This window comes from Pelmatolapia mariae, linkage group LG7 (genome assembly GCF_036321145.2).
Source record: "Pelmatolapia mariae isolate MD_Pm_ZW linkage group LG7, Pm_UMD_F_2, whole genome shotgun sequence".
NCBI lineage: Eukaryota > Metazoa > Chordata > Actinopteri > Cichliformes > Cichlidae > Pelmatolapia > Pelmatolapia mariae.
Window position 1 is genome coordinate 591,720 of NC_086233.1, and position 26,128 is coordinate 617,847.

Below are 26,128 nucleotides of genomic sequence, written 5' to 3' on the forward strand. Positions count from 1 at the left end.
AATCTAATAAAGACTAGTCAGTGGTGTCTGCCTGTGACGTCTGACCTGCCTGTGCACCTGCAGATGGACATTAAAGCTTAAAGAGCTTTCAGAGCTCCCCCTAGAGGAGCAGAGAGGAGCTGCATGCGAAACACTCTGCTTTCTGCTAGCTAACTCCACCCGCCTGCTGCTCCGCAGCCATAAAACAAGCACCTCTCTCACACACCATTTACGACACACTGGTCTTTCATTTCACTTCCTCTTCAGCATGTTTGCTGAAGTCGACTTCCTCCTGCCTGCACTCGTCTGTCAGCACGCAAACGTGCAGCACGTTCTTCTGTTCTTCTGTTAGCGACACTCGGCAGGCCGCTCGGGCCTTTTTAACCCCTCACTCACCTGCAGGAGCCACACTGGCAGCTTTGATCTTTACAGGAAGAAAAAAATCCAAAAGAGATGAAACAGAGCCAGAAAACACAGCTGCCCATCACTGAGTGAACATCAGGAGGATAAGCGAGCTTCTCTGGCCTCAGATCAGCAGTTTGGACCCGATGGCAGAAGCTCAGCAGGGAGCCGAAGACCTGACTGAGGTGGACACAATGACTCCAGGTTCTGTCGTCTTTCACCTTCTTAACCTTCCTCTTCTTCTTTCTTCTGTCTGAACTCAGACGTCAAACTTTTAGGTCAAGTCTCACTCACATTTCAGACCACCACCCGAGCAAACACTGACGCTGAGCTGACGCTATCTGTCAGATATTTATGTGTTTGCAGCCAATGATTCACGTCAGAAACAGTGAAAAGAGGAGCTGGTAGGGAGGTGGGTTTCAAAGAGGCTGGCAGCTGCTAAAGCAGCATACAGAGTCAAAGAGGCCACGCCCCTAATAATGCAGCCTTTCCACAGGTGAGCCAGTCCAGCAGTGGGTGCTGACTCGCTGTGTTTGCTGTTTCAGAGGACTTGCCCGGCTGTTCCAGTTTAACCACGAAGGAGCTGCAGCAGAACTGGAGGGCGGTGAAGCAGCGAGAGCGACCCGTCCGGCTGCTCTTTGAGATCCCCTCCACCCGCATCGTCGAGCACGTGCTACACAAATACGTGGTGAGACACCGAAACACACCCACCAGCCGACTCCAAACACTCTGCTCAGCAGTTTTTATACTCTTGGATCCCTGTGATGTCATAGAGGTGAAATACCTTCTGTTTTTGAGGGACAGCCAATCAGAAGAGATTCTTTCAGACAGAGGATGAGGATGAGGGGCAAAGCGGCTAACCTGTAAATGTTCACAGCTAACTTTCAGTGAAGGTGAGCCCGCAGGAAGTGAAAGTTTAACCTGAGGAGGAGGGGCTTATTTTCCAAAGGTGTGGCCGTTGGAGCAGGAAGCAGTGAAAGTGAACTCTGGTCATAAGAGGCACTGGCTGAGCAGTGAAATCTTTATGAAGACATATTTGAGATAATAAGCAACCCAAAGACCAGCTTTAACACACCTGCCTGCACTCACCTGTCCACCTGCTGTGCGGTCCCAACAGTTTCCCTGCCTGCCACTGTCAGGTGTGTTCATTTTAAACCTCAAACATGTAAAACTCAGTCAGGGAGCTGTTCATTGATGAGTGCAGGTAACCGACGCTGTGCGGTCACAGAAGCTAATGTGCTCCATAATGAAGGAAATATTCAAACTGACACATCAGCAACTTTCTGCTTGTCTATGGTGCCCCAGAGGACCAAAACACAGCATCATCATCAGGACGAAGCACATGGTTAGGACTGGACCAGGTGACCCTGAATCCTCCCTTAGTTATGCTGCAATAGACGTAGGCTGCTGGGGGATTCCCATGATGCACTGGGTGTTTAATCATTAGTTATTATTAATCTCTGTCTCTCTTCCACAGCATGTCTTTATCCTGTCTTCCTTCTCTCACCCCAACCAATCACAGCAGATGGCCCCGCCCCTCCCTGAGCCTGGTTCTGCTGGAGGTTTCTTCCTGTTAAAAGGGAGTTTTTCCTTCCCACTGTCGCCAAAGTGCTTGCTCATAGGGGGTCATATGATTGTTGGTGGTTTCTCTGTTTTCTTTGTATGATTGTAGAATCTTTATGTTACAGTGTAAAGCACCTCGAGGTGATCGGTGTCGTGATTGGTGTTGTATGAATGAATGTAATTGTCAGCATAACGTATCAGAGAAAAGACGCCCGCGGAGGGTTCACCGTTGAGAGGGAACAGGAAGTCCAGCCTGTCTCTCTGACTGGCTGTTTGAGCTACAGCAGAGTTAACTTTAAAGGTCAAAGGTCACGGTTCTTTCTGTTTGTTTGCAGCTCTACCAGGTGGTGGTGATGCGTTCCGGCAGCTTCGATTCCCGCCGTGTTTCGGTGGAGCGCCGCTACAGCGACTTCTCCCGCTTCCACCACAAACTGCTGGAGGAGTTTGACGAGGAGCTGGAGGAGGTGCAGCTGCCTCGCAAGATGCTCTCGGGGAATTTCTCCCCCGAGAGCATCGGGGAGCGGCGCCTGGCGCTGCAGGACTACCTGGCGAAGCTGTACGCCACGCGCTGCGTCAGACACTCCCCTTGCTTCTCGGCTTTCTTCACCGAGCAGGAGCAGCAGCGGGCGCACGGCCTGCTCCGGGCGGGGCAGTTCCGGCCGGCCGCAGAGCTGCTGCAGACCGTGCTGGACATCCAGGAGAAGCTGCTGCCCTGGCAGAAGCCCACCCTCCTCGTGCCCGCCCTCGCCGCTCTCGCTGTCTGCTACCGGGACCTGGACGAACCGGAGCGGGCGTTCTCCGCCGCTCAGAGAGCGCTGCCTCCGGTGAGGCGCTACGGACTGACGCGCTACAGAGCGCCGCTGCTGGAGCTGCTGGTGGACCTCGGGTACCAATTGGGCCGGCCCGTGGCTCAGCTGCAGGATGAGTTGACCGCTGTGAGAGATGCCGAGCGTGGGGAGGCGTCCTCCCACTCCCTGAAGGAGGTAGTGATCCAGGAGTTCCTCTGAGGGTGGAGCGGCCAGCCCCCTGTCCACACCTGGATTAGCAGGTAAACCCCTGCACAGCCCCTGCCAGCTGTGGAGGTGTAACAGCTCACAGTGGGTCAGAGTACCCAGAGTACTACAGTACTGTCCTGCAATAAAGTATTTAAAAGTAATTTTGGTATTGGGTCTGATTCATGATGTTTGATGATTAGCGATTAACGGCTGACTCTACCATGGAAATCTGACCACGCAGTACTGAAGCCACGTCATTGGTCATCCTGTGGTAGCTCTGGGTGGGGGTCAGCACCTGCTGCTCCAGGATCAGATCTCAGATCTGCTTTCAGTCGCTGCTCTTTGGAACAAGCTGCTGCTCAGCTGAGATCAGTTACGACTGTGTGACCTTTTCGTTCACGCAGGTGTTTTTGTGTTTTATTATATTTTGCTGTTTTCGCTCAGTTCAGTTGAACCGTGTGTATACTGCAGACGTTACAACAGGTTAAATAAGCAGATTCAAGCTCGCTGTATCTCACATGTTAATGAGCCAAAGTGCAAACTGTTCAGCTCTCACTATGTCACTTAGCTTGCTTATGTACCCTGTTTAGCGAACATCATCAGAGATTATGAGCTAACTTGAGATTTGGATGATCTGTTTATCATCCATAAGAGACCCGTCTTACTGTAAACATCATTTTTGCACATGTGCATATTTAAATGAGTATGTAAACAGATCCTGGGGCGTTAGCTTCTATCGATGTGTTTGTGAGCACAGAGCGAAAACCAACAGGTGAGTGGGGGTGTGGCCAAAGTCAGCACTGCCAGGTTAGCTTCTGTTTGAGTACATTTGTTAATGACAACAGGGAACTGTCCGTGTTCCCGTGTTCTCTCCGGCTTCCTCCTAAACACATGAATAATAATACGTTTGATTTAAAGTCACCTCACTCAGAAACATGAATATAACATCAGTAAGGACAGAGGAGTCATGTGACAGGTGGAAGGAAGTGTGCTCTGAGAGGCTGGAAAGTGGAGAGTGATGGACGGAGGACCTGAGAGGGCGAAGATGTGTTCAGAGAAGAACAGCAGAGACTTAAAGGTGGAGAAGGTTGAACTTGAACAATGTTTAACCGCAGCCGGTGGGGTTGGTGGAGCACGGGTATGACGGACTGACGGAGGAGTTCTGGTGATGACGGGAGCAGCAGAGCTGAGGATGAAGGTGCTGCTTGAACCTGACAGGAGACCCAGAAACATTTATGCTCTCAAAAACATGCTATGGAAAGTAATTAACTGAGTGTAATTTTTGGTTTTCTCCTTTCATTTCTTATCTTCTTCTCTTTATCTTTTACTTTTAAAATAATTGAAGTTGTTTAAAAGAGGACAAATACCAACATGATCCCTAAGTTGTTTGTAATGGTTTACATTCCCAGTGCTTTTACCTTGTAAGGGTTTTAAAAAGTGTACAGTGGCTTGCAAAAGTATTCGGCCCCCTTGAACATTCCCACATTTTGTCACATTACAGCCACAAACATGAATCAATGTTATTGGAATTCCACGTGAAAGACCAATACAAAGTGGTGTACACGTGAGAAGTGGAACGAAAATCAGACATGATTCCAAACATTTTTTACAAATAAATAACTGCAAAGTGGGGTGTGCGTAATTATTCAGCCCCTTTGGTCTGAGTGCAGTCAGTTGCCCATAGACGTTGCCTGCTGAGTGCTAATGACTAAATAGAAGGCACCTGTGTGTAATCTAATGTCAGTACAAATACAGCTGCTCTGTGACGGCCTCAGAGGTTGTCTAAGAGAATATTGGGAACAACGACACCATGAAGTCCAAAGAACACACCAGACAGGTCAGGGATAAAGTTATTGAGAAATTTAAAGCAGGCTTAGGCTACAAAAAGATTTCCCAAGCCTTGAACATCCCACGGAGCACTGTTCAAGCCATCATTCAGAAATGGAAGGAGTATGGCACAACTGTAAACCTACCAAGACAAGGCCGTCCACCTAAACTCACAGGCCGAACAAGGAGAGCGCTGATCAGAAATGCAGCCAAGAGGCCCATGGTGACTCTGGACGAGCTGCAGAGATCTACAGCTCAGGTGGGGGAATCTGTCCATAGGACAACTATTAGTCGTGCACTGCACAAAGTTGGCCTTTATGGAAGAGTGGCAAGAAGAAAGCCATTGTTAACAGAAAACCATAAGAAGTCCCGTTTGCAGTTTGCCACAAGCCATGTGGGGGACACAGCAAACATGTGGAAGAAGGTGCTCTGGTCAGATGACACCAAAATGCAAAACGCTATGTGTGGCGGAAAACTAACACTGCACATCACTCTGAACACACCATCCCCACTGTCAAATATGGTGGTGGCAGCATCATGCTCTGGGGGTGCTTCTCTTCAGCAGGGACAGGGAAGCTGGTCAGAGTTGATGGGAAGATGGATGGAGCCAAATACAGGGCAATCTTGGAAGAAAACCTCTTGGAGCCTGCAAAAGACTTGAGACTGGGGCGGAGGTTCACCTTCCAGCAGGACAACGACCCTAAACATAAAGCCAGGGCAACAATGGAACGGTTTAAAACAAAACATATCCATGTGTTAGAATGGCCCAGTCAAAGTCCAGATCTAAATCCAATCCAGAATCTGTGGCAAGATCTGAAAACTGCTGTTCACAAACGCTGTCCATCTAATCTGACTGAGCTGGAGCTGTTTTGCAAAGAAGAATGGGCAAGGATTTCAGTCTGTAGATGTGCAAAGCTGGTAGAGACATACCCTAAAAGACTGGCAGCTGTAACTGCAGCAAAAGGTGGTTCTACAAAGTATTGACTCAGGGGGCTGAATAATTACGCACACCCCACTTTGCAGTTATTTATTTGTAAAAAATGTTTGGAATCATGTATGATTTTCGTTCCACTTCTCACGTGTACACCACTTTGTATTGGTCTTTCACGTGGAATTCCAATAACATTGATTCATGTTTGTGGCTGTAATGTGACAAAATGTGGAAAAGTTCAAGGGGGCCGAATACTTTTGCAAGCCACTGTAAGTGGTAACTAGACCTGTTGTATATTTACAGAAAACCACACAGACAAAAATAAAAATGTTCTGTTCGAGATGAACATCGTGTGTCTTTGTTCTACAATCATTAGATTTCATTTCCAAAATGTAATTCCAAATAACTCTGACTTTATACAGACAGATGATGTGCACATGTGATTAATGACATTAGTTCAATTCAATTCAATTCAATTTTATTTATATAGCGCCAAATCACAACAAAAGTCGCCTCAAAGCACTTTATATTGTACAGTAGATAGCACAATAATAAATACGGAGAAAAACCCAACAATCATATGACCCCCTATGAGCAAGCACTTTGGCGACAGTGGGAAGGAAAAACTCCCTTTTAACAGGAAGAAACCTCCGGCAGAACCAGGCTCAGGGAGGGGCGGGGCCATCTGCTGCGATTGGTTGGGGTGAGAGAAGGAAGACAGGATAAAGACATGCTGTGGAAGAGAGACGGAGATTAATAACAGATATGATTCGATGCAGAGAGGTCTATTAACACATACTGAGTGAGAAAGGTGACTGGAAAGGAAAAACTCAGTGCATCATGGGAATCCCCGGCAGCCTACGTCTATTGCAGCATAACTAAGGGAGGATTCAGGGTCACCTGGTCCAGCCCTAACTATATGCTTTAGCAAAAAGGAAAGTTTGAAGTCTAATCTTAAAAGTAGAGATAGTGTCTGTCTCCCGAATCCAAACTGGAAGCTGGTTCCACAGAAGAGGGGCCTGAAAACTGAAGGCTCTGCCTCCCATTCTACTTTTAAATACTCTAGGAACAACAAGTAGGCCTGCGGTGTGAGAGCGAAGTGCTCTAATAGGGTGATATGGCACTACAAGGTCATTAAGATAAGATGGGGCCTGATTATTTAAGACCTTGTATGTGAGGAGCAGGATTTTGAATTCTGGATTTAACAGGAAGCCAATGAAGGGAAGCCAATACAGGAGAAATCTGCTCTCTCTTTCTAGTCCCTGTCAGGACTCTTGCTGCAACATTTTGGATTAACTGAAGGCTTTTCAGAGAGTTTTTAGGACTTCCTGATAATAATGAATTACAGTAGTCCAGCCTGGAAGTAATAAATGCATGAACTAGTTTTTCAGCATCACTCTGAGACAGGATATTTCTAATTTTAGAGATGTTGCACAAATGGAAGAAAGCGGTCTTACATATTTGTTTAATATGTGCGTTGAAGGACATGTGCTGGTCAAAAATGACTCCAAGGTTCCTCACAGTGTTACTGGAGGCCAAGGTAATGCCATCCAGAGTAAGAATCTGGTTAGATACCATATTTGTAAGATTTTCAGGGCCGAGTACAATAACCTCAGTTTTATCTGAATTAAGAAGCAGAAAGTTAGCGGCCATCCAGGTCTTTATGTCTTTAAGACATTCCTGCAGTTTAACTCATTGGTGTGTGTTACCTGGCTTCATGGATAGATAGAGCTGCGTATCATCTGCATAGCAGTGTAAATGTATGCTATGTCTTCTAATGATGCTGCCTAAGGGAAGCATGTATAATGTAAATAGAATTGGTCCTAGCACTGAACCCTGAGGAACACCATAATTGACCTTAGTGTGTGAAGAGGACTCTCCATTTACTTGAACAAATTGGAGTCTATTAGATAGATATGATACAAACCACTGCAGTGCAGTACCTGTAATACCTACAGCATGTTCCAATCACTCTAATAGGATATTATGATCAACAGTATCGAACGCTGCACTGAGGTCTAGCAGGACAAGCACAGAGATGAGTCCACTGTCAGAGGCCATAAGAAGATCATTTGTAACCTTCACTAAAGCTGTTTCTGTGCTGTGATGAGCTCTGAAACCTGACTGAAACTCTTCAAATAAGCCATTCCTCTGCAGATGATCTGTTAGCTGTTTGACAACTACTCTTTCAAGGATGTTTGATATGAAAGGAAGGTTGGAGATTGGCCTATAATTAGCTAAGACTGCTGGGTCTAGAGATGGCTTTTTGAGTAAAGGTTTAACTACAGCCAGCTTGAAGGCCTGTGGTACATAGCTGATTATAAGAGATAGGTTGATCATATTTAAGATTGAAGAATTAATTAATGGCAGGACTTCTTTGAGCAGTTTTGTAGGAATGGGGTCTAAAAGACACGTTGATGGTTTGGAGGAATTAATTATTGAAGTTAACTCAGAAAGATCAATTGGAGAAAAAGAGTCTAACTTAACATCAATGGTACTAAAAGTAGCTGTAGATGATATTACATCTGTGGGATGATTATTGGTAATTTTTTCTCTAATGATTAAAATGTTATTTGTGAAGAAGTTCATGAAGTCATTACTAGTTAACATTAAAGGGATGGTTGGCTCAGTAGAGCTCTGACTTTTTGTCAGCCTGGCTACAGTGCTGAAGAGAAACCTGGGGTTGTTCTTATTTTCTTCAATCAGTGATGAATAGTAAGATGTTCTGGCTTTGCGGAGGGCTTTCTTATAAAGCAGCAAACTATTTCTCCAGGCTAAATGATGATCCTCTAAATTTGTGACACGCCATTTCCTCTCCAGCGTACGAGTTATCTGCTTTAGGCTACGTGTTTGAGAATTATACCACGGAGTCAGGGACTTCTGATTTGAGACCTTAGTTTTCACAGGAGCTACAGTATCCAGAGTCGTACGTAGTGAGGAGGTAAAATTATTAACAAGATGATCGACCTCTGTTGGAGTAGCGTTCAGGTAGCTGCTCTGCTCTGTGTTGGTACAGGGCATTGAAGATGATAACAGTGGGTGGATTATATTCTTAAACTTAGTTACAGCGCTTTCAGAAAGACATCTACTTTGATAAAGTCTACTCTCCACTGCTGTGTAATCAATTATTGTAAATGTAAATGTTATCAGGAAATGATCAGACAGCAGAGGGTTTTCAGGAAACACTGTTAAATGTTCAGTTTCTATGTCATATGTTAAAACAAGATCTAGAGTGTGATTAAAGTGGTGGGTGGGTTCTTTTACATTTTGAGAGAAGCCAATTGAGTCTAATAACAGATTAAATGCAATGTTGAGGCTGTCATTTTTAGCATCTACATGGATGTTAAAATCACCCACAATAATTATTTTATCAGAGCTGAGCACTAAATCAGATAAAAAGTCTGAGAAATCAGAGAGAAACTCTGTGTAAGGCCCAGGTGGACGATAGATGATAACAAGTAAGACTGGTTTCTGAGTTTTACAGCTGGGTTGGACAAGGCTAAGCATCAGGCTTTCAAATGAATTAAAAGTCTGTCTGGGTCTTTCGTTAATTAATAGACTGGTGTGAAAAATTGCTGCCACACCGCCCCCTCGGCCTGTGCTTCGAGGTTTCTGGTAGTTAGAATGACTCGAGGGTGTTGATTCATTTAAACTAACATAATCATCCTGCTGCAACCAGGTTTCTGTAAGGCAGAGTAAATCGATCTGTTGATCAATTATTAAGTCATGTACTAACAGAGACTTGGAGGAGAGAGACCTAATATTTAATAATCCACATTTCACTGTTTTACTCTTTGGTTCAGATGTGGATTCTGTATTGTTCTTTCTTTTTGATTTTTTATGTTTAAGTTGTTTGTTGCTGGTTTTTGGTTTGTTTTTTGTCTTTTTGGGAGCTGACACAGTCTCAATGGAGATGGGTTTTTGGGGGGTAGCAGGAGGAGAGAAGCTGCAGAGAGGCGTGTAAGACTGCAACTCTGCTTCCTGGTCCCAACTCTGGATAGTCATATTTTGGGGGGTTTAATAAATTTGTCCATATTTCTAGAAATGAGAGCTGCTCCATCCAAAGTGGGATGGATGCCGTCTCTCCTAACAAGACCAGGTTTCCTCCAGAAGGTTTGCCAATTATCTATGAAGCCCACATCGTTTCTGGGACACCACTCAGACAGCCAGCAATTTAAGGAGAACATGCGGCTAAACATGTCACTCCTGGTCTGATTGGGGAGGGGACCAGAGAAAACTACAGAGTCCGACATTGTTTTGGCAAAGTTACACACCGATTCAATATTGATTTTAGTGACCTCCGATTGGCGTAACCGGGTGTCATTACTGCCGACGTGAATTATGATCTTACTGTATTTACGTTTACCCTTAGCCAGCAGTTTTAAATTTCCTTCAATGTCGCCTGCTCTGGCCCCTGGAAGACAATTGACTATGGTTGCCGGTGTCTCTAGCTTCACATGTCTGAGAACAGAATCGCCAATTACCAGAGTTTGACCCCCGGCGGGTGTGTCGCCGAGTGGGGAAAAACGGTTAGACACATGAACAGGTTGGTGGTGTACCTGGGGCTTCTGTTTAAGACTATGCTTCCTCCTCACCGTCACCCAGCCGCCCTCTTTCCCCAGCTGCTTGGGGTCTGCCGGGGGGGAGCTAGTGGGGCCTACGCTATCGTCGGCTGCACCAGCTACAGGGGCCTGGCTAGCTACGGGTGAATGAAGGGTGCGAAGCCGAGTCTCCAATTCAGTAATCCTGGCCTCCAGAGCTGCAAATATGCTACATTTGTTACAGGTATCATTACTGCTAAAGGAGGCCGAGGAGTAACTAAACATCTGACACAATGAGCAGGAAAGTGCAACAGGGACAGGTGAAGTAGCCATGGTGCTAACAAGTCGGCTACGAGCTAAGCTAAGCTAGCGAAACAGTAAAGAGACAGTGAGTGAATACTTTGGCTATAAATTAGGTAGTGAGCACACAGAAAGGGTGATTCAGATGAAGCACGTTAAGATTATACTATGAAAAAGGGATGTATCAGAAGATTTAAATTAAATTGCTAAGCAGAAAAGCTACTCAGAAACACCACTGTGTTTGAGCAGGAACAGGAAGTGATACTCTACCACAAAGCGAGCGAACACCAAGTGACAGCGCCCCGACGTGACAGCGCCCAGTAAAGTGCAACTAGCAAGTTAATCCAACTTGCTAGTTGGATTAACACAAATAAAATTCCTCACAGATCATACCTGATTCCAAGTTACAGTATCCTATGAGATACAGCAGAACTCAATCATGTGATTTGGTAACAGTGATGTCAGCAGAGGACTGGAGGAGCGTGATTTGTTTACTGGTAAGTTACCTTCTATCTAAATAACTGATTCTTCCATTTTTTTTCATCCTGTTTTCTAAATCAGCCCATAGATCAGAACTCTTAATTACTCAAAGACAGTGAGGGCTTTTTTCTTTGTGCCTTTGGAAATCAGTGTTTGCAACAAGAAGAAGAGCCGACCCTGTCAGCTGTGTTTAAGTGCATATTCTCTTCTCAGATTTTGGCTTTGGTGGGTGATCGTGGCTCAAGAGTTGGCAGTTTGTCTTGTAATCGGAAGGTTGCCGGTTCGAGCCCCGGCTTGGACAGTCTCGGTTGTTGTATCCTTGGGCAAGACACTTCACCCGTTGCTTGCTGGTGGTGGTCAGAGGGCCCGGTGGCGCCAGTGTCCGGCAGCCTGGCCTCTGTCAGTGCGCCCCAGGGCAGCTGTGGCTACAATGTAGCTTGCCATCAGCAGTGTGTGAATGACTGAATGTAGTGTAAAGTGCTTTGAGGTCCATAGGGACTAAGTTAAGTACAGGCCATTTACCATTTTAACTCATGCTGTAGATCCTACACATAATTTGTGCTCCATGCTGTAGAAATGCAGATGTGAGGTGTTCATCACAGGGAAGCACCCTTTGGTCCGCTCTAGAGGCAACAAGCTGAACATCCTATATATATATGTATATATGTATATATATATATATATATATATATATATATATATATATAGACGAACCAAGAGCAGTTTCTCTTCTTGATCCACTGATATTTCACACATGATAATAAACCCAGTGAACCCTGATGCAGCGTGCGTGCAGGGGAAGAGCACAGAGTTGGCCACCTTCTCCACGGCCAGGGGACCTCAGCATGTTGGGCACAAACTGAGCCTAGGATGGCAGTTAGTGCACACCTGGGGAAGAAGAAATGTATGTTCATGACAAGTGTTTATTAAAATGTTAATCTTCACAGTTATGCTTCTGCATACACGCGTGGACGAGTGGATCAAAAAGACAAAAACAACATTTTACAGGAGGCAACAACCAGTTCTGGTTAAGTTACAGGCTGAACTGTACACGCCAGGTGTCCAGACTGGCACTGGAGGACTGGGGGGAGGGCATAGTCCAACTCGAACTGGCTCGCTGTGTCACTGTTGGGATCTGTGGTGGCTGAGAGGGAGGGCACTCACAGCCTGAGCAGAGGTATAGGGCTTTGGAGTTGACGTCACGCCGCAGTGCATTGTGGGATCGCGGCGCCATGTCAGAAGGCCACAAATCAAAACAAACACACTGTGTTGATAGCAGGACTGCCAGAACCACGCTTAAAATCAACGCAAAAGACAAAGGGCTGTATCGCGAACGATTGCGCCCAGACGCCAAGAGACGGTACATGGAAAAAATAGCGTGCATCTGTAATGTGGACCCGTATGAAATAAGGCAGTGGAGTAGAAACCCAGAAGGCCTACCGCCGTTGTCCTATCCCGATATCGTCGCGTACCTTGTCTGTGGAGTCAGCGCATACACGGCGAATCATTTTCGGAATTATAAATTCCTGGAGGCGCACATCTAATTCACAAACGGTTGGGTACAAGATTTGGCCGTTTTTAAGCCTCCACGTTGTGAGTACGTTGACCATATGACCAAGATACAGCCAGAGGTTGCCAGCTGTGCGTTGCCATGTAAATAGTTTGCATTTCATGTGTATGTACTTGCTTAGTACATGTGAACAGATCTTGAATAAAAAAAATAAACATACTTTTCTTTTCTGTTTCATATTTCATATGCTGGTTTGCCTGCAATAATGCCAAATAATACGCTACTCCGTCAACATGACGTGGTTCTGCAGCATCACACATTAGTTTTATCTAATTATCTATGACCTCAGCGCATTCAAAATAACACTAAATGCCTATTAAGAGAGATATGAATTTATTTAGAACTCACCGGAAAGAAAATGCCGCGAGCAAACCAACAAAAAATTGGGGATGGCAGAGAACTCGATATCCGCTCGTCTGACCGCTGCAATCCAAGCCTGACGTCTTCGTTTAGTAATATCGGATACATGAGATCCCTCCCGTTGCCTCCAGGAGGGGAAACGATGAAAAGAGAGCCAATTTTCCAGCTTCTTGCCTTCCCTATCGTGTGATCTAACGTTGCAACACAAGCACGTACGAACCATAGCTGACGCTTCCGTGTGCTTTCTTTGGCCTACTGTCATGGCGGGAGGGCGCGTGGCCCCGCTCCCGTGACATCACGCTCCAAAGCCCTATTGTAAAGTAGAGCAACAATGGTGATCAAAATGGCGGTTTACTGAGTCAGCGACTTGTTAGCTTAGCTAGTGTGTGAGCATGCTAACATTTTCCCCCACTCACACCAGTTAGTAAACGTTAACAACATCGCATAAAAACAGAATTCAAGAGTAACTACTGGAGAAATACAAAGAGGGCCTGACGTTTTTATAAAGAGACCAAAAAAGATTCTGTCAATGTGAACCAATTATAAGGTTGTCACTTTTTTCATCATTTGGCAAAGAAAAAATGATCTATTGCATGCATTGGGGATACTTGTTAAAGGCACTTCTTTATAGTAATTAGAGGAAGAAGGGGGAGGCAGAAGATCGAGTTATCTGTATGGTAAATATGAAGGGCGGTGGACTGAATCACGGGACCTTCCTCTGTGGGAGTTTGCATGCTCTGCATGCATGTTAGGTTGAGTAGTGATACTAAATTGGGCATAGACGTGGATCTTAGTGTAAATGAGTGTAAAATGTTGAGCTAACAGCAGGCTGAATGTCAAACTGCTCGACTACACTTTTCAGGTAGTTTTCTTTGTTTCGCTCTCGGCTCTGTGTGATGTCTTCACAGGAGGACAGACTTCGTTTGGCCGTCTCAGGCACACACCCCTGCAGCCCCTCAGCATCCCCACCCATGTCCTGCTTACATTTTCTGTGGAAAAAGTTCAGAATGAACTGATAAGAAATTGATGTTGCATGGGTATTGATAAGTGATGCAGTGAAAGTGCACACAAGTTCTCTTAAGCCCAGCAGCTTTAAGAAATTCAGTGTCATATCACTGAACATCATCTCATCATCAGTTTCATCTCAACAGCCCACCAGCCGCTGCAGCCATGAATCTGGTGCCCAGCAAATAGCTTTACATGAAGCTCCTGTGTTCGTGCTCTCGGCTTCCTCTAAAGAAATCTCCCTCGGTGTGTTCGCTTGGTGAACTAACCTTCGCTCTCTGTATATGGATTTCCCCCGGACCTGGTTACGGACCCTCCCTGTGATTCCTGTGTGTGGCAGGGTGAGTGGAGTTCTGGACATGTGTGGATTCCCTTCTCTCGTCTCCCTGGACCCCCGCCCGACTCACTGCACATATATTTATATCACTGTGGTTTCACTCTGTTGCAAATACACTTTCAACTCTTTGTTTGCAAGAACTCTGTGAGTGCGTCCGTTAGCCATGACACGTGGAAACAGTGGCACAGACAGGATGATGCATCTGAATGACCTCGCTGAGGACAGAAAAGCCACACGTGAATATAGTTGATGGGAGTTTCAGGTCACCTCCTGCAGCTTGCTTCAGTTCTCGTCTGGATTGCTCAGCCTTAAACACTTGCTTAGTTGACAACAAGTTGCTGGATGTTCTAGTTTTTGTTGTGTTGCCTGGCCACAATGTGTCCCTGCTGCAACACACCTAAATACAATTAGTAGGTCATTAGCAAGACTTGACTGTATGCTGAGGAAGTAAATGTAAGTAAATGTAAAACACTTGCTTCTAAATGTACTTTTATTGCACCATGTTCATTCAGTCATGAGCTGCTGTAACATGAATCAAATGGCTGATTTGCCACCTCAGCGTGCAGTCACGTTCTACAGTCTTCCTAATAACCTGCTGATTGTATTGAGGTGTGTTGCAGCAGGGACACATGGAAAAGTTTCAGGACAGCGGCCCTCGAGGGCTGGACTTTGGCACCTGTGTTTTAGGTAATGGTCCTTCTTCAAACTCAACTTTTTTTGTCATCAAATATCAAAATATCCTCGTGTGTAATGATGACAGAACAGTTGGTGGGTCTACATCTGTGCAGTTAAATTCTACATCATAAACTCCAACAATCAAATGACCCCCTATGAGCAAGCACTAGGCGACAGTGGGAAAGAAAAACTCCCTTTTAACAGGAAGAAACTTACAGCAGAAACAGCCTCGTGGAGGGGCGGGGCCATCTGCCATGACTGGTTGGGGTGAGGGGCAAAATAAAACTAAACTGAGAGCACAAGTTGGCTAAATGTTGCTCACATTGGCTAACGTGAACAACAGTTTTCTGGATGAAAAGCAGTCGATCATTACTATTCTTTAATACACACTAACAGCTGCTGGGTTAAAAATAACTGCATTTGTAACCCAGTGCTGGGTCAAATATAGACCGAGCCAACCCTGGGTTACTGGTTTGATTTGGCATACTGGGTTAGGATAACTATCCAAAAACTGGGTTAGAAAAAGATTTGTAATTACTTTAAAATTCAGCAAATAAACAATGGATTGAAGATAAAACTACTTTTATTGCCATGTGATACATAGAATACAGACAGCAGAATTCATACCAAAAACATGTTAATACAAGTGAAGACAACATTTCACATAAATGCAGTTGTTTTAGAACAAATTACATGTAAAAACTTCATTAAACAGGGGATGACTTACAAACTCTAGACTTAAGAAAAATAGCAGCAGGGAAACTCCCTCTCAGATCATGTCATGCACCTTTATGAGCAACGTTTCACTCCTCCATCATAGCAAATTGAGCCCTCATTAATTTGATAGATGACAGTTTTAAGACATTCCCAGACCTGAACACATGCTTTTGGCTAACTTACATCAAAAACAAAATGCTTTGAAGACAGCTGTTCCAAAAGCTCAGGAGCAACGAAGCCTGTCCCCCAGCACAAGCACATATGTGTCCTGTTGTTGGGCTGTGTGGTGCTCCACCATGGCTGCATCCCAATTCAGGGTCTGCATCCTTCAAGGCCGCATTTGAAGGTCGATTACGTCACAGCAACGCGACAAAGGCTCTCCCAAGGCTGCTCCAAATGCGGCTGACAAATGAGTCCTTCATTTGTCCGAATTTGAAGTATGGGTCAGTGTATCCTTCGCCCAACATATCCCAGAATGCATAGCGCAGCCTAGCCAATTCAGTTTGTAACGATGGCAGCAGCTACAGATTCAATTCAATTCAATTCAATTTTATTTATACAGCGCCAAATCACAACAAAAGTCGCCTCAAGGCGCTTTATATTGTACAGTAGATCGCACAATAATAAATACAGAGAAAAACCCAACAATCATATCATATGACCCCCTATGAGCAAGCACTTTGGCGACAGTGGGAAGGAAAAACTCCCTTTTAACAGGAAGAAACCTCCGGCAGAACCAGGCTCAGGGAGGGGCGGCCATCTGCTGCGACCGGTTGGGGTGAAAGAAGGAAAACAGGATGAAAGACATGCTGTGGACGAGAGACAGAGATTAATAACAGATATGATTCGATGCAGAGAGGTCTATTAACACATAGTGAGTGAGAAGGTGACTGGAAAGGAAAAACTCAATGCATCATGGGAATCCCCGGCAGCCTACGTCTATTGCAGCATAACTAAGGGAGGATTCAGGGTCACCTGGTCCAGCCCTAACTATATGCTTTAGCAAAAAGGAAAGTTTTAAGCCTAATCTTAAAAGTAGAGATAGTGTCTGTCTCCCGAATCCAAACTGGAAGCTGGTTCCACAGAAGAGGGGCCTGAAAACTGAAGGCTCTCCCTCCCATTCTACTTTTAAATACTCTAGGAACAGCAAGTAAGCCTGCAGAGCGAGAGCGAAGTGCTCTAATAGGGTGATATGGTACTACAAGGTCATTAAGATAAGATGGGGCCTGATTATTTAAGACCTTGTAAGTGAGGAGCAGGATTTTGAATTCAATTCTGGATTTAACAGGAAGCCAATGAAGGGAAGCCAAGACAGGAGAAATATGCTCTCTCTTTCTAGTCCCTGTCAGTACTCTTGCTGCAGCATTTTGGATTAACTGAAGACTTTTCAGCGAGTTTTTAGGACATCCTGATAATAACGAATTACAGTAGTCCAGCCTGGAAGTAATGAAGGCATGAACTAGTTTTTCAGCATCACTCTGAGACAGGATATTTCTAATTTTAGAGATGTTGCGCAAATGGAAGAAAGCGGTCTTACATATTTGTTTAATATGTGCCTTGAAGGACATGTCCTGGTCAAAAATGACTCCAAGGTTCCTCACAGCATTACTGGAGGCCAAGGTAATGCCATCCATAGTAAGGATCTGCTTAGATGCCATATTTCTAAGATTTTCAGGACCAAGTACAATAACCTCAGTTTTATCTGAATTAAGAAGCAGGAAGTTAGCGGCCATCCAGGTCTTTATGTCTTTAAGACATTCCTGCAGTTTAACTAATTGGTGTGTGTTACCTGGCTTCATGGATAGATAGAGCTGCGTATCATCTGCATAGCAGTGGAAATTTATGCTATGTCTTCTAATGATGCTGCCTAAGGGAAGCATGTATAATGTAAATAGAATTGGTCCTAGCACTGAACCCTGTGGAACACCATAATTGACCTTAGTGGGTGAAGAGGACTCTCCATTTACTTGAACAAATTGGAGTCTATTAGATAGATATGATACAAACCACTGCAGTGCAGTACCTGTAATACCTACAGCATGTTCTAATCGCTCTAATAAGATATTATGGTCAACAGTATCGAACGCAGCACTAAGGTCTAGCAGGACAAGCACAGAGATGAGTCCACTGTCAGAGGCCATAAGAAGATCATTTGTAACCTTCACTAAAGCTGTTTCTGTGCTGTGATGAGCTCTGAAACCTGACTGAAACTCTTCAAATAAGCCATTCCTCTGCAGATGATCTGTTAGCTGTTTGACAACTACTCTTTCAAGGATTTTTGATATGAAAGGAAGGTTGGATATTGGCCTATAATTAGCTAAGACTGCTGGGTCTAGAGATGCTTTTTGAGTAAAGGTTTAACTACAGCCACCTTGAAGGCCTGTGGTACATAGCCGATTATTAGAGATAGATTGATCATATTTAAGATTGAAGAATTAATTAATGGCAGGACTTCTTTGAGCAGTTTTGTAGGAATGGGGTCTAAAAGACACGTTGATGGTTTAGAGGAAGTAATTATTGAAGTTAACTCAGAAAGATCAATTGGAGAAAAAGAGTCTAACTTAACATCAATGGTACTAAAAGTAGCTGTAGACGATATTACATCTGTGGGATGATTATTGGTAATTTTTTCTCTAATGATAAAAATTTTATTTCTGAAGAAGTTCATGAAGTCATTACTAGTTAACGTTAAAGGGATTGTTGGCTCAGTAGAGCTCTAACTTTTTGTCAGCCTGGCTACAGTGCTGAAGAGAAACCTGGGGTTGTTCTTATTTTCTTCAATCAGTGACGAATAGTAAGATGTTCTGGCTTTGCGGAGGGCTTTCTTATAAAGCAACAAACTATTTCTCCAGGCTAAATGATGATCCTCTAAATTTGTGACACGCCATTTCCTCTCCAGCTTACGAGTTATCTGCTTTAGGCTACGTGTTTGAGAATTATACCACGGAGTCAGGTACTTCTGATTTGAGACTTTAGTTTTCACTGGAGCTACAGTATCCAGAGTCGTACGTAGTGAGGAGGTAAAATTATTAACAAGATAATCGACCTCTGTTGGAGTAGCGTTCAGGTAGCTGCTCTGCTCTATGTTGGTACAGGGCATTGAAGATGATAACAGTGGGTGGATTATATTCTTAAACTTAGTTACAGCACTTTCAGAAAGACATCTACTGTGATAAAGTCTACTCTCCACTGCTGTGTAATCAATCATTGTAAATGTAAATGTTATCAGGAAATGATCAGACAGCAGAGGGTTTTCAGGAAACACTGTTAAATGTTCAGTTTCTAAGCCATATGTTAAAACAAGATCTAGAGTGTGATTAAAGTGGTGGGTGGGTTCTTTTACATTTTGAGAGAAGCCAATTGAGTCTAATAACAGATTAAATGCAATTTTGAGGCTGTCATTTTTAGCATCTACATGGATGTTAAAATCACCCACAATAATTATTTTATCTGAGCTGAGCACTAAATCAGATAAAAAGTCTGAGAAATCAGAGAGAAACTCTGTGTAAGGCCCAGGTGGACGATAGATGATAACAAATAAGACTGGTTTCTGAGTTTTACAGCTGGGTTGGACGAGGCTAAGCATCAGGCTTTCAAATGAATTAAAAGTCTGTCTTGGTCTTTCGTTAATTAATAGACTGGTGTGAAAAATTGCTGCCACACCGCCCCCTCGGCCTGTGCTTCGAGGTTTCTGGTAGTTAGAATGACTCGGGGGTGTTGATTCATTTAAACTAACATAATCATCCTGCTGCAACCAGGTTTCTGTAAGGCAGAGTAAATCGATTTGTTGGTCGATTATTAAGTCATGTACTAACAGAGACTTGGAGGAGAGAGACCTAATATTTAATAATCCACATTTCACTGTTTTACTCTTTGGTTCAGATGTGGATTCTGTATTGTTCTTTCTTTTTGATTTTTTATGTTTAAGTTTTTTATTGCTGGTTTTTGGTTTGTTTTTTGTCTGTTTGGGAGCTGACACAGTCTCAATGGAGATGGGTTTTTGGGGGGGTAGCAGGAGGAGAGAAGCTGCAGAGAGGCGTGTAAGACTGCAACTCTGCTTCCTGGTCCCAACTCTGGGACCAGCGGCGTGGTAGAAACAGCGGCGGAGGACACTTACATTTATAAATGTTAGTTTGGAAGTAGCAATAGAAATGTCGAGATGCAAAAGTTAATGAAAGTGTAATTGTACATGTCAAGGTGAATTTATTCACAGTGGTTAAACGTAGGTGACTGTCCCACTGATGTTTAGCAGAACAGTTCGTTTCAATATTACTCTGTCAGGGTCACAAAATAAACTTTTTAAGGTATTTTAAGGCGAGAATGTAGCTGTGTAAACTCCAAATATCTGCTCGATTTATCAACACATCACATATTTGCAATAGTGCCCTGACATTTTTGGCCATGTCTGTTACCCACATAACTGAAACCCCCCGCGGTCTTTCACTACTCAGGTTAAACATGATATATAAGTCACTTAGATAACTAAAATGTTGTCGTTTGGCTTTTGTCAGTGTTTTATTTGTTGCAGTTCGGCTGAGATTAAAGTTTATAGTCTTCACACAGTTGAATATGTTGTACAAACGTCAAACAAAACCGATGAAACAGAAGTGTGAGATAGCTGAGAATGTCCTGTCATATTTTAGGGAGCAAGGAGCAGACAGCTGAGCTCATCAAACTCTGAACACCTGTTCACCGGTGAACTCAGCCGCTGTGGTCGGAGGTACAGCAACAGTATGCATGTATCTGTTGGGCATAACGGAGAGAGCTTTTTTATTTCTTTTAGTTCTAAGTTGGTACATTCTGCTGTGGGTCCTGTTCAGGGATTAACATGATGTTCTATTATAGTCTGTCTGTTGGGGCAATTCTGGAGAAGATGGGCCTGGCGGGGAAAATCACCCTGTTGCGTAAATACAAAGTATGTACAGCAGAACTGAAATGTGTATTAGTCGAACTTATTCATGTAAACCTGTACTGTTGCTGTTTTGCTGAACTGCCACTTTTGACTTCCTCTGCCTTTAGGATTGCAGGTATCCCACGTCAGGACAGGGGGTGAGTGGGAAACCCACTGCTGCTACATGGCCCTGGTTTGCCCTCATGGATGAGGTGTTTGGACAGAGACCAGGCCTCCAGTCCTAATGGACTCCATCCAGGAGGAAACTCCAGGGCCCAGTTCAGCAGTGGACAACCGAGTGCAGGATGAGCAACGGCAGGAGGATGAGGCCCAGCTGGAGCCAAGACCGGAAAAGAGAGAGAGGGACGGGGGGGGGATGAACAGGAGAGAGGACATGAGACTGCAGAGAGAAATGGAGGAAGACAAGCTGAGAGGATGGACAGGCTGATATGTTGACTGGAGAAAGTTGTAGTAAAAAAATGATTTCAGTATTGTAAATACAACCCATTGTAAAGAGTTACACTTTGTATGAATGTCTGTGCAAAATCTGTACAACCGATACGAAATGATTTAAGTTCTGTAAATAAAAGTCGTGGTACAGAGTCAAACTTTATTTGAATTGTTGGACAAACAATGTACAGCATTAACAGAATGTAGAAAGTCCTGTAAATAAAAATCATTGGTAACACTCCAACTGTATTTCAACTATTCTCTCATACTATGTACAACGTAACAATTTATGTGTAACTGCATTAAGACATTATCTGAACTGAGGGAATACCAACAGTGAAAAAAAAAAAAAAGTAACAGGATAATTAATCAGTAAGACTTCTCATTTAAGTCCTGAGTGCACAGGCTTAACTAGGCCTGTTATTTGGCTGAGCAGGAAGTCTTGGGCAGTGCTGTTCAATCTGCTGGACCAGGACCAAACACATGAATGAGCGTTTCCAGCTGAGCATCATACAGCGTGGTCGCCAGAAGTTGTTCAGGGATGCTCGTTTCCACTGTCCACTGCATCGTCTATCACTTTGGTTTGCAGGGCTGATGTAACTAACGGCTGACATGTCATTAATGTATGCAGAAAGATGCAAGAACAAAGTGGTGCAAACACTCCTGTTAATACAGATATGACAAGTAATATTCTAGCACTCTAACAATGCGCCACTAAAAGCTGTTAACAACAATCATGGTCCAGGGGTAGCTCCTCCAGTCCAGACACCTCAGCAGGTAGCTGGTCCCACCAGAGAGCACCACTGACTGCCTCCAAACCAGTCTCCCCCTCATCTCGAACGTCATCCTCGGGCTCATCCTCCGGGGCCATAACGTCACCAGCACCGAGGCAGATGTTATGCAGCACAGCACATGCTGTTATGACCTGAAACAGATGTTTTGTGTTGTAAATAACATGTTTATACATGAACATACACTGTAGTTCCCTTTATGTCATTATGATTATTCAAAAAAAAAAACAATGGCTATGTATTCTACTGACTTACATGAGGTACAAAGGTGTGGTGCACCTCCAGCACTTTGAGGAAGATGGCCCAGAACCTCGTCTTCATCATTCCAAAAGCACGCTCTATAATAGAGCGTGCTTTTGGAATGATGAGGGTCGAAGTGTGGGCTCCCACACAGTGGACTCGCCTCTTGTAGGGAGAGATGAGGTGGTGTGGATGTTGGAGACAGGGGTACCCTCCATCTGCTAGGATGAAATGCCCTGGAGGGGGGTAAATGGCCTGTCGGTACAGTGGGCTGTTGCGTAGCACCCTGGAGTCATGCAGGGTTATGGAGGGGAACAGTTTCCTGTTCCTGTAGCACAGACCGTCAGGGCCACTGCGAGGCTTGATGCAGACATGGCAGCCGTCAGTTGCACCAGCAGCTTTCAAAAAGGCTCTGTGTCTTGCCAGCTGTGCAAACCCATGAAACAACGTCTAGATCTTCAGGGGTCTGAGGGAGGTGGATGACCTGATGGCAAATGGCCACCACCTCCTCTGTGACCCTGTGGACGATGCGGTGAACAGTGGAACGGGGTATTGCAAACACCCTGGAGACGACTCTGTAGGATGCTCCACTTTCCAGCCAGAAAATAAAAACAAGGACCTCATTTGTGGCACCCCAACCATGTCTCCGATCCTGGTTAAGTAGATTCAGCAGCACTTTCAGAGACTGGTTTGTATTCAGTGTGACCAGTTTTTATGTTTCCCTTCTGTTGTTTTTTTCCTTTTTTGTAAGCTGTATCCACAATCGCTGAATAAAAATATTTAGAGTAAAAAGATTTGTATTGTAATTGTACACTGTACATTTACACATTGTATTACTTCTGAGTGTTGAACAGGTCCTTAGTCCATGAGATGTGACCTCAGCATGCCCGGGGTGAAAATTTGCTGAAGTGGGACCGTCCCATTTGACTGGGTCCACGTTGCCCTGTGGAGGGCAGTTTGCAGCATGTGTTGGGAAACCTGAGCCAGAAGTTTTTCTGTTCTGGTTCTGTGGGAAGCAGAAGTAAATAAATTCAAACCAAAGATAGAAGGCCAAGCACTCAAATGATAAAAGCTTAGATCGCTGCAAAAATCAAGGGGTTTCAGAAGCAAGTATATTTTCTAGTACCAGGCAAAATTAGGCTGTTTTCTTGGCGTTCCTGTGCTGCTGAGTTCTTCTTCCTGCCAGAACGAAGCCTTCACCTGACACTGCGTAGACACTCCTCCAGAAATCCTGCTGCTGGCCTGAGTTTTCTGCCAGGGCTGAACCACACATCCTGAAAAACAAGGAAACAAATATGATGTTAAAAAAGTTTGCAGTTGTCAAGTGTTCTTTAAAGCTGGAGCCATGAGATCCAACAGCACGCTCGACATGAAGAAGGCCAGTGTTCGCTTGTTAGGAGATCCAAGCCAAGGTTACACACTTTAATCTGAATGAAGTTACACAAACATTTTTGACAACTTCTCAGTACATTTGCAGCAGTTGTCATTATTTATGTGTCTAAATAAAAAGATGTGCTACACACCGTATGTTTTTAATAATCAGTGCTCTTCAGTGCACTGACTGAGAAACTGAGCAGTATTCAGGATTTTTAATTGCTGTTGTGTGGTGTGTGGATCCATTGAAGTGTGGATACTTATAGTTCCTGTGTCCCGTGGCATTTTGTCACGCCGTCCCTGTGCTCCGTGTTCCCTTTGTTCAGTGTCATGCCCGTGCCTCTGTGACTGTCGTGTGTTTCCTGTTTTATTTTGATAGTCTCTGTCCTGTGTGCAGTCAGGTCTCGTGCTGTGTTACCACCTGTCCCCATCCTCTCGTTGTGCTGCCCGTGTGTCTCTCTGTGCTTACTTCTCTGGTTCTCCGTCCCGTTTGTGTTTTCTACTTTGAACTTGAGTTTGGAGTTTCTAGTTTAGTTTTCTTGTATTTCATATTCAAACCTTCTGCAGCAGTAAAGCTGCTGCTTGTAGTTAATCCTCCTGTCTCCGAGTCCTACATCCTGCCTGCCACACAACACTTAAGGAAAGGAATCGTTTTAATATGCTCAAAAGATAACATTTCTCATTTTAAATTTTCATTCCAATGAATGTACATGGATAAAAAAGCGTGATGGCACAGCTGAACTTACAAATGTTGCTCCTTTGTCTGAAGAAACTCTGGTTTGCAGTTCAGTAGGTGGTGTAAGATCCAAATCCTCTAAAATACAAATAATCACTTTATCCCCTGAGCAATAAAAAAAGACTAAATACAAAGTTTGAATGTGTAAAATGGTGGAAATGATGTAACATTAGATCAAAACTGATAAAGAATCATTTGCTTAAAATCTCATTAAACACAGTTACTTACCATTGTAATGTAAATGGAACAGAGGAAACTGCAAATTGTGACCTGTGACTGAAACTCCAAAATAATAAAAAAAAAATATTTAGAATTCTAGTGTTGAATTTGAAAAAAGTAGCTATTGGTCAAAGGTCGAGACAAACACGAAAGGCTTTTGTAAACCATTTACACAAAATCATTTCTAATGTTTAAAACAGTCAAAGAAACGCAAAACTCGTTGCTATTCTCCTTTCACAGGATGGAGGGGGGGTGGGGGGGGGGGGGGGGGGACACAGTGAAGGCAAAGACCTTTCAAAGGACTGTACTGTCACAGTGCTGTTAACGATTCAGCACAGGTTCCCATCTTCAGAGTGACAATAGTGTCATTCCCGGTCTGTAGTTTGTACCTTTGTACTTAATCCAGGATGGCAGAAACACTTATGTGAAAACAGAACTTCCCTCAAATCCACTTGTGACTTTTTCAAAATCATGTGCGCACCGAGCAGTCTGGTGCTTCGTGGCCCAACGTCAAGGTCAGAAAAAAGAGTGTAGCACATCATTATTCGGTGTCTGTAGGCCTGGGATTTACAAATATTCCAAAAGCTGCAATTCGCACGAATAACTCGTTAGAAAAATCCAAGTTTGCCTCAAAGCGCACGGACCAGAAATGAACTACGGGCCCAATTTTCTGATGGCTCCAGGATAATGTAGCATGAAATGGTGTTTGGATTTCAGGTGTCTGTTTTCCAAGAGGGCAGCAGAAGTTACAACAAATACAACACAAATTTTCTTTATTCTACATTGAAAAGAAGTTCCCAGGGCCAGTTTCAGATAAAGAAGGATTATTCTGAGCTGTAAATCATGCAAAGCTGCTCTCACAATAGGTCACTTTCAACCAAGCTCCATACTCTGTACGTCACACCCCCGAGAAGGGGGTCTCCACATCATCAGCAACACATACACACACACACACCCTGACATCAGAGGTTTGCAGAGTTATGAAAAGTAATTAACTGTTGTTGCTCTGTGGTGATGCATGCTCAGTCATCCAGGTAATCTGGATGTTTTCAGGGAGAAACGTCTATAAAAGTGGCAGGTTAGCCTTCTTAGACAGAATTCAGTAATTAAGGGCATAAAATGCAAGAACGTGGAACATAAAATCAGCCTTTATGCGGATGATGTGTTACTTTTTCTCCAGAACTCACAAACCAATCTCTCTGGGGTGATTGCATTGATAAACTCTTTTGCAGTAATATCAGATTATTCAATTAACTGGTCAAAATCTACAGTCCTTCCGATTAATTGCTCCTTCCATAATTCTTCTTCTACACCACTGCAATCAGGAAATATAAAATATTTAGGTATTAATGTTTCTCCCAAGCTTGCAGATCTAACTAAATTAAACCATATCCCACTTTTAAAGAAAGTAGAAGGTGATCTGGCTAGGTGGAAATGTCTACCCATATCACTCATGGGAAGGGTTGCCGCTATAAAAATGATGGTCTTACCAAAAATAAATTATTTATTCTCAATGATCCCAACTAAACCGCCACAAGATTGGTTCAGATCTCTAGATTCATATATGTCCAAAACAAAAAACAACGCCGTTGTCCCCGAGTCGGACCGAGCAGCAGGTATACCGCTGCCTCGATGTCCACTTTTGTTTTACCATTGGTGTCACTAATTATGTTATGTTTTATGATTGTTTGCCCCTGCTCGATGGAGAGGAGTGTGTTTGGTTACTAAGCCTTTTTTGACGTACT

General features: G+C 43.9%; 1 protein-coding gene across 2 annotated transcripts; it reads left to right on the forward strand.

The window, feature by feature from the left end:
* The first annotated feature begins 23 nt into the window (after nt 1-23).
* On the forward strand, nt 24-20,933 carry snx20 (sorting nexin 20). Of its 2 annotated transcripts, XM_063477457.1 has the most exons (4): nt 24-585; nt 927-1,069; nt 2,280-2,992; nt 20,702-20,933. In XM_063477457.1, exons 1-3 carry the CDS (start codon nt 528-530, stop codon nt 2,949-2,951), a joined length of 873 nt encoding a protein of 290 aa, XP_063333527.1. In that variant the 5' UTR covers nt 24-527; the 3' UTR covers nt 2,952-2,992; nt 20,702-20,933. The 2 variants fall into 2 exon arrangements, with proteins under 2 accessions (XP_063333527.1, XP_063333526.1); XM_063477456.1 differs by lacking the exon at nt 20,702-20,933 and having other exon boundaries at nt 2,280-3,212.
* Nucleotides 20,934-26,128: the final 5,195 nt, after the last annotated feature.

What these genes read in the sequence shown, in the direction of transcription:
- snx20 (XM_063477457.1), top strand. Translation starts at nt 528, where the DNA reads ATGGCAGAAGCTCAGCAGGGAGCCGAAGACCTGACTGAGGTGGACACA. An exon ending in GGTGGACACAATGACTCCAG is followed by an intron (nt 586 to 926) that starts GTTCTGTCGTCT and finishes TTGCTGTTTCAG; the next exon opens with AGGACTTGCCCGGCTGTTCC. An exon ending in ACGTGCTACACAAATACGTG is followed by an intron (nt 1,070 to 2,279) that starts GTGAGACACCGA and finishes GTTTGTTTGCAG; the next exon opens with CTCTACCAGGTGGTGGTGAT.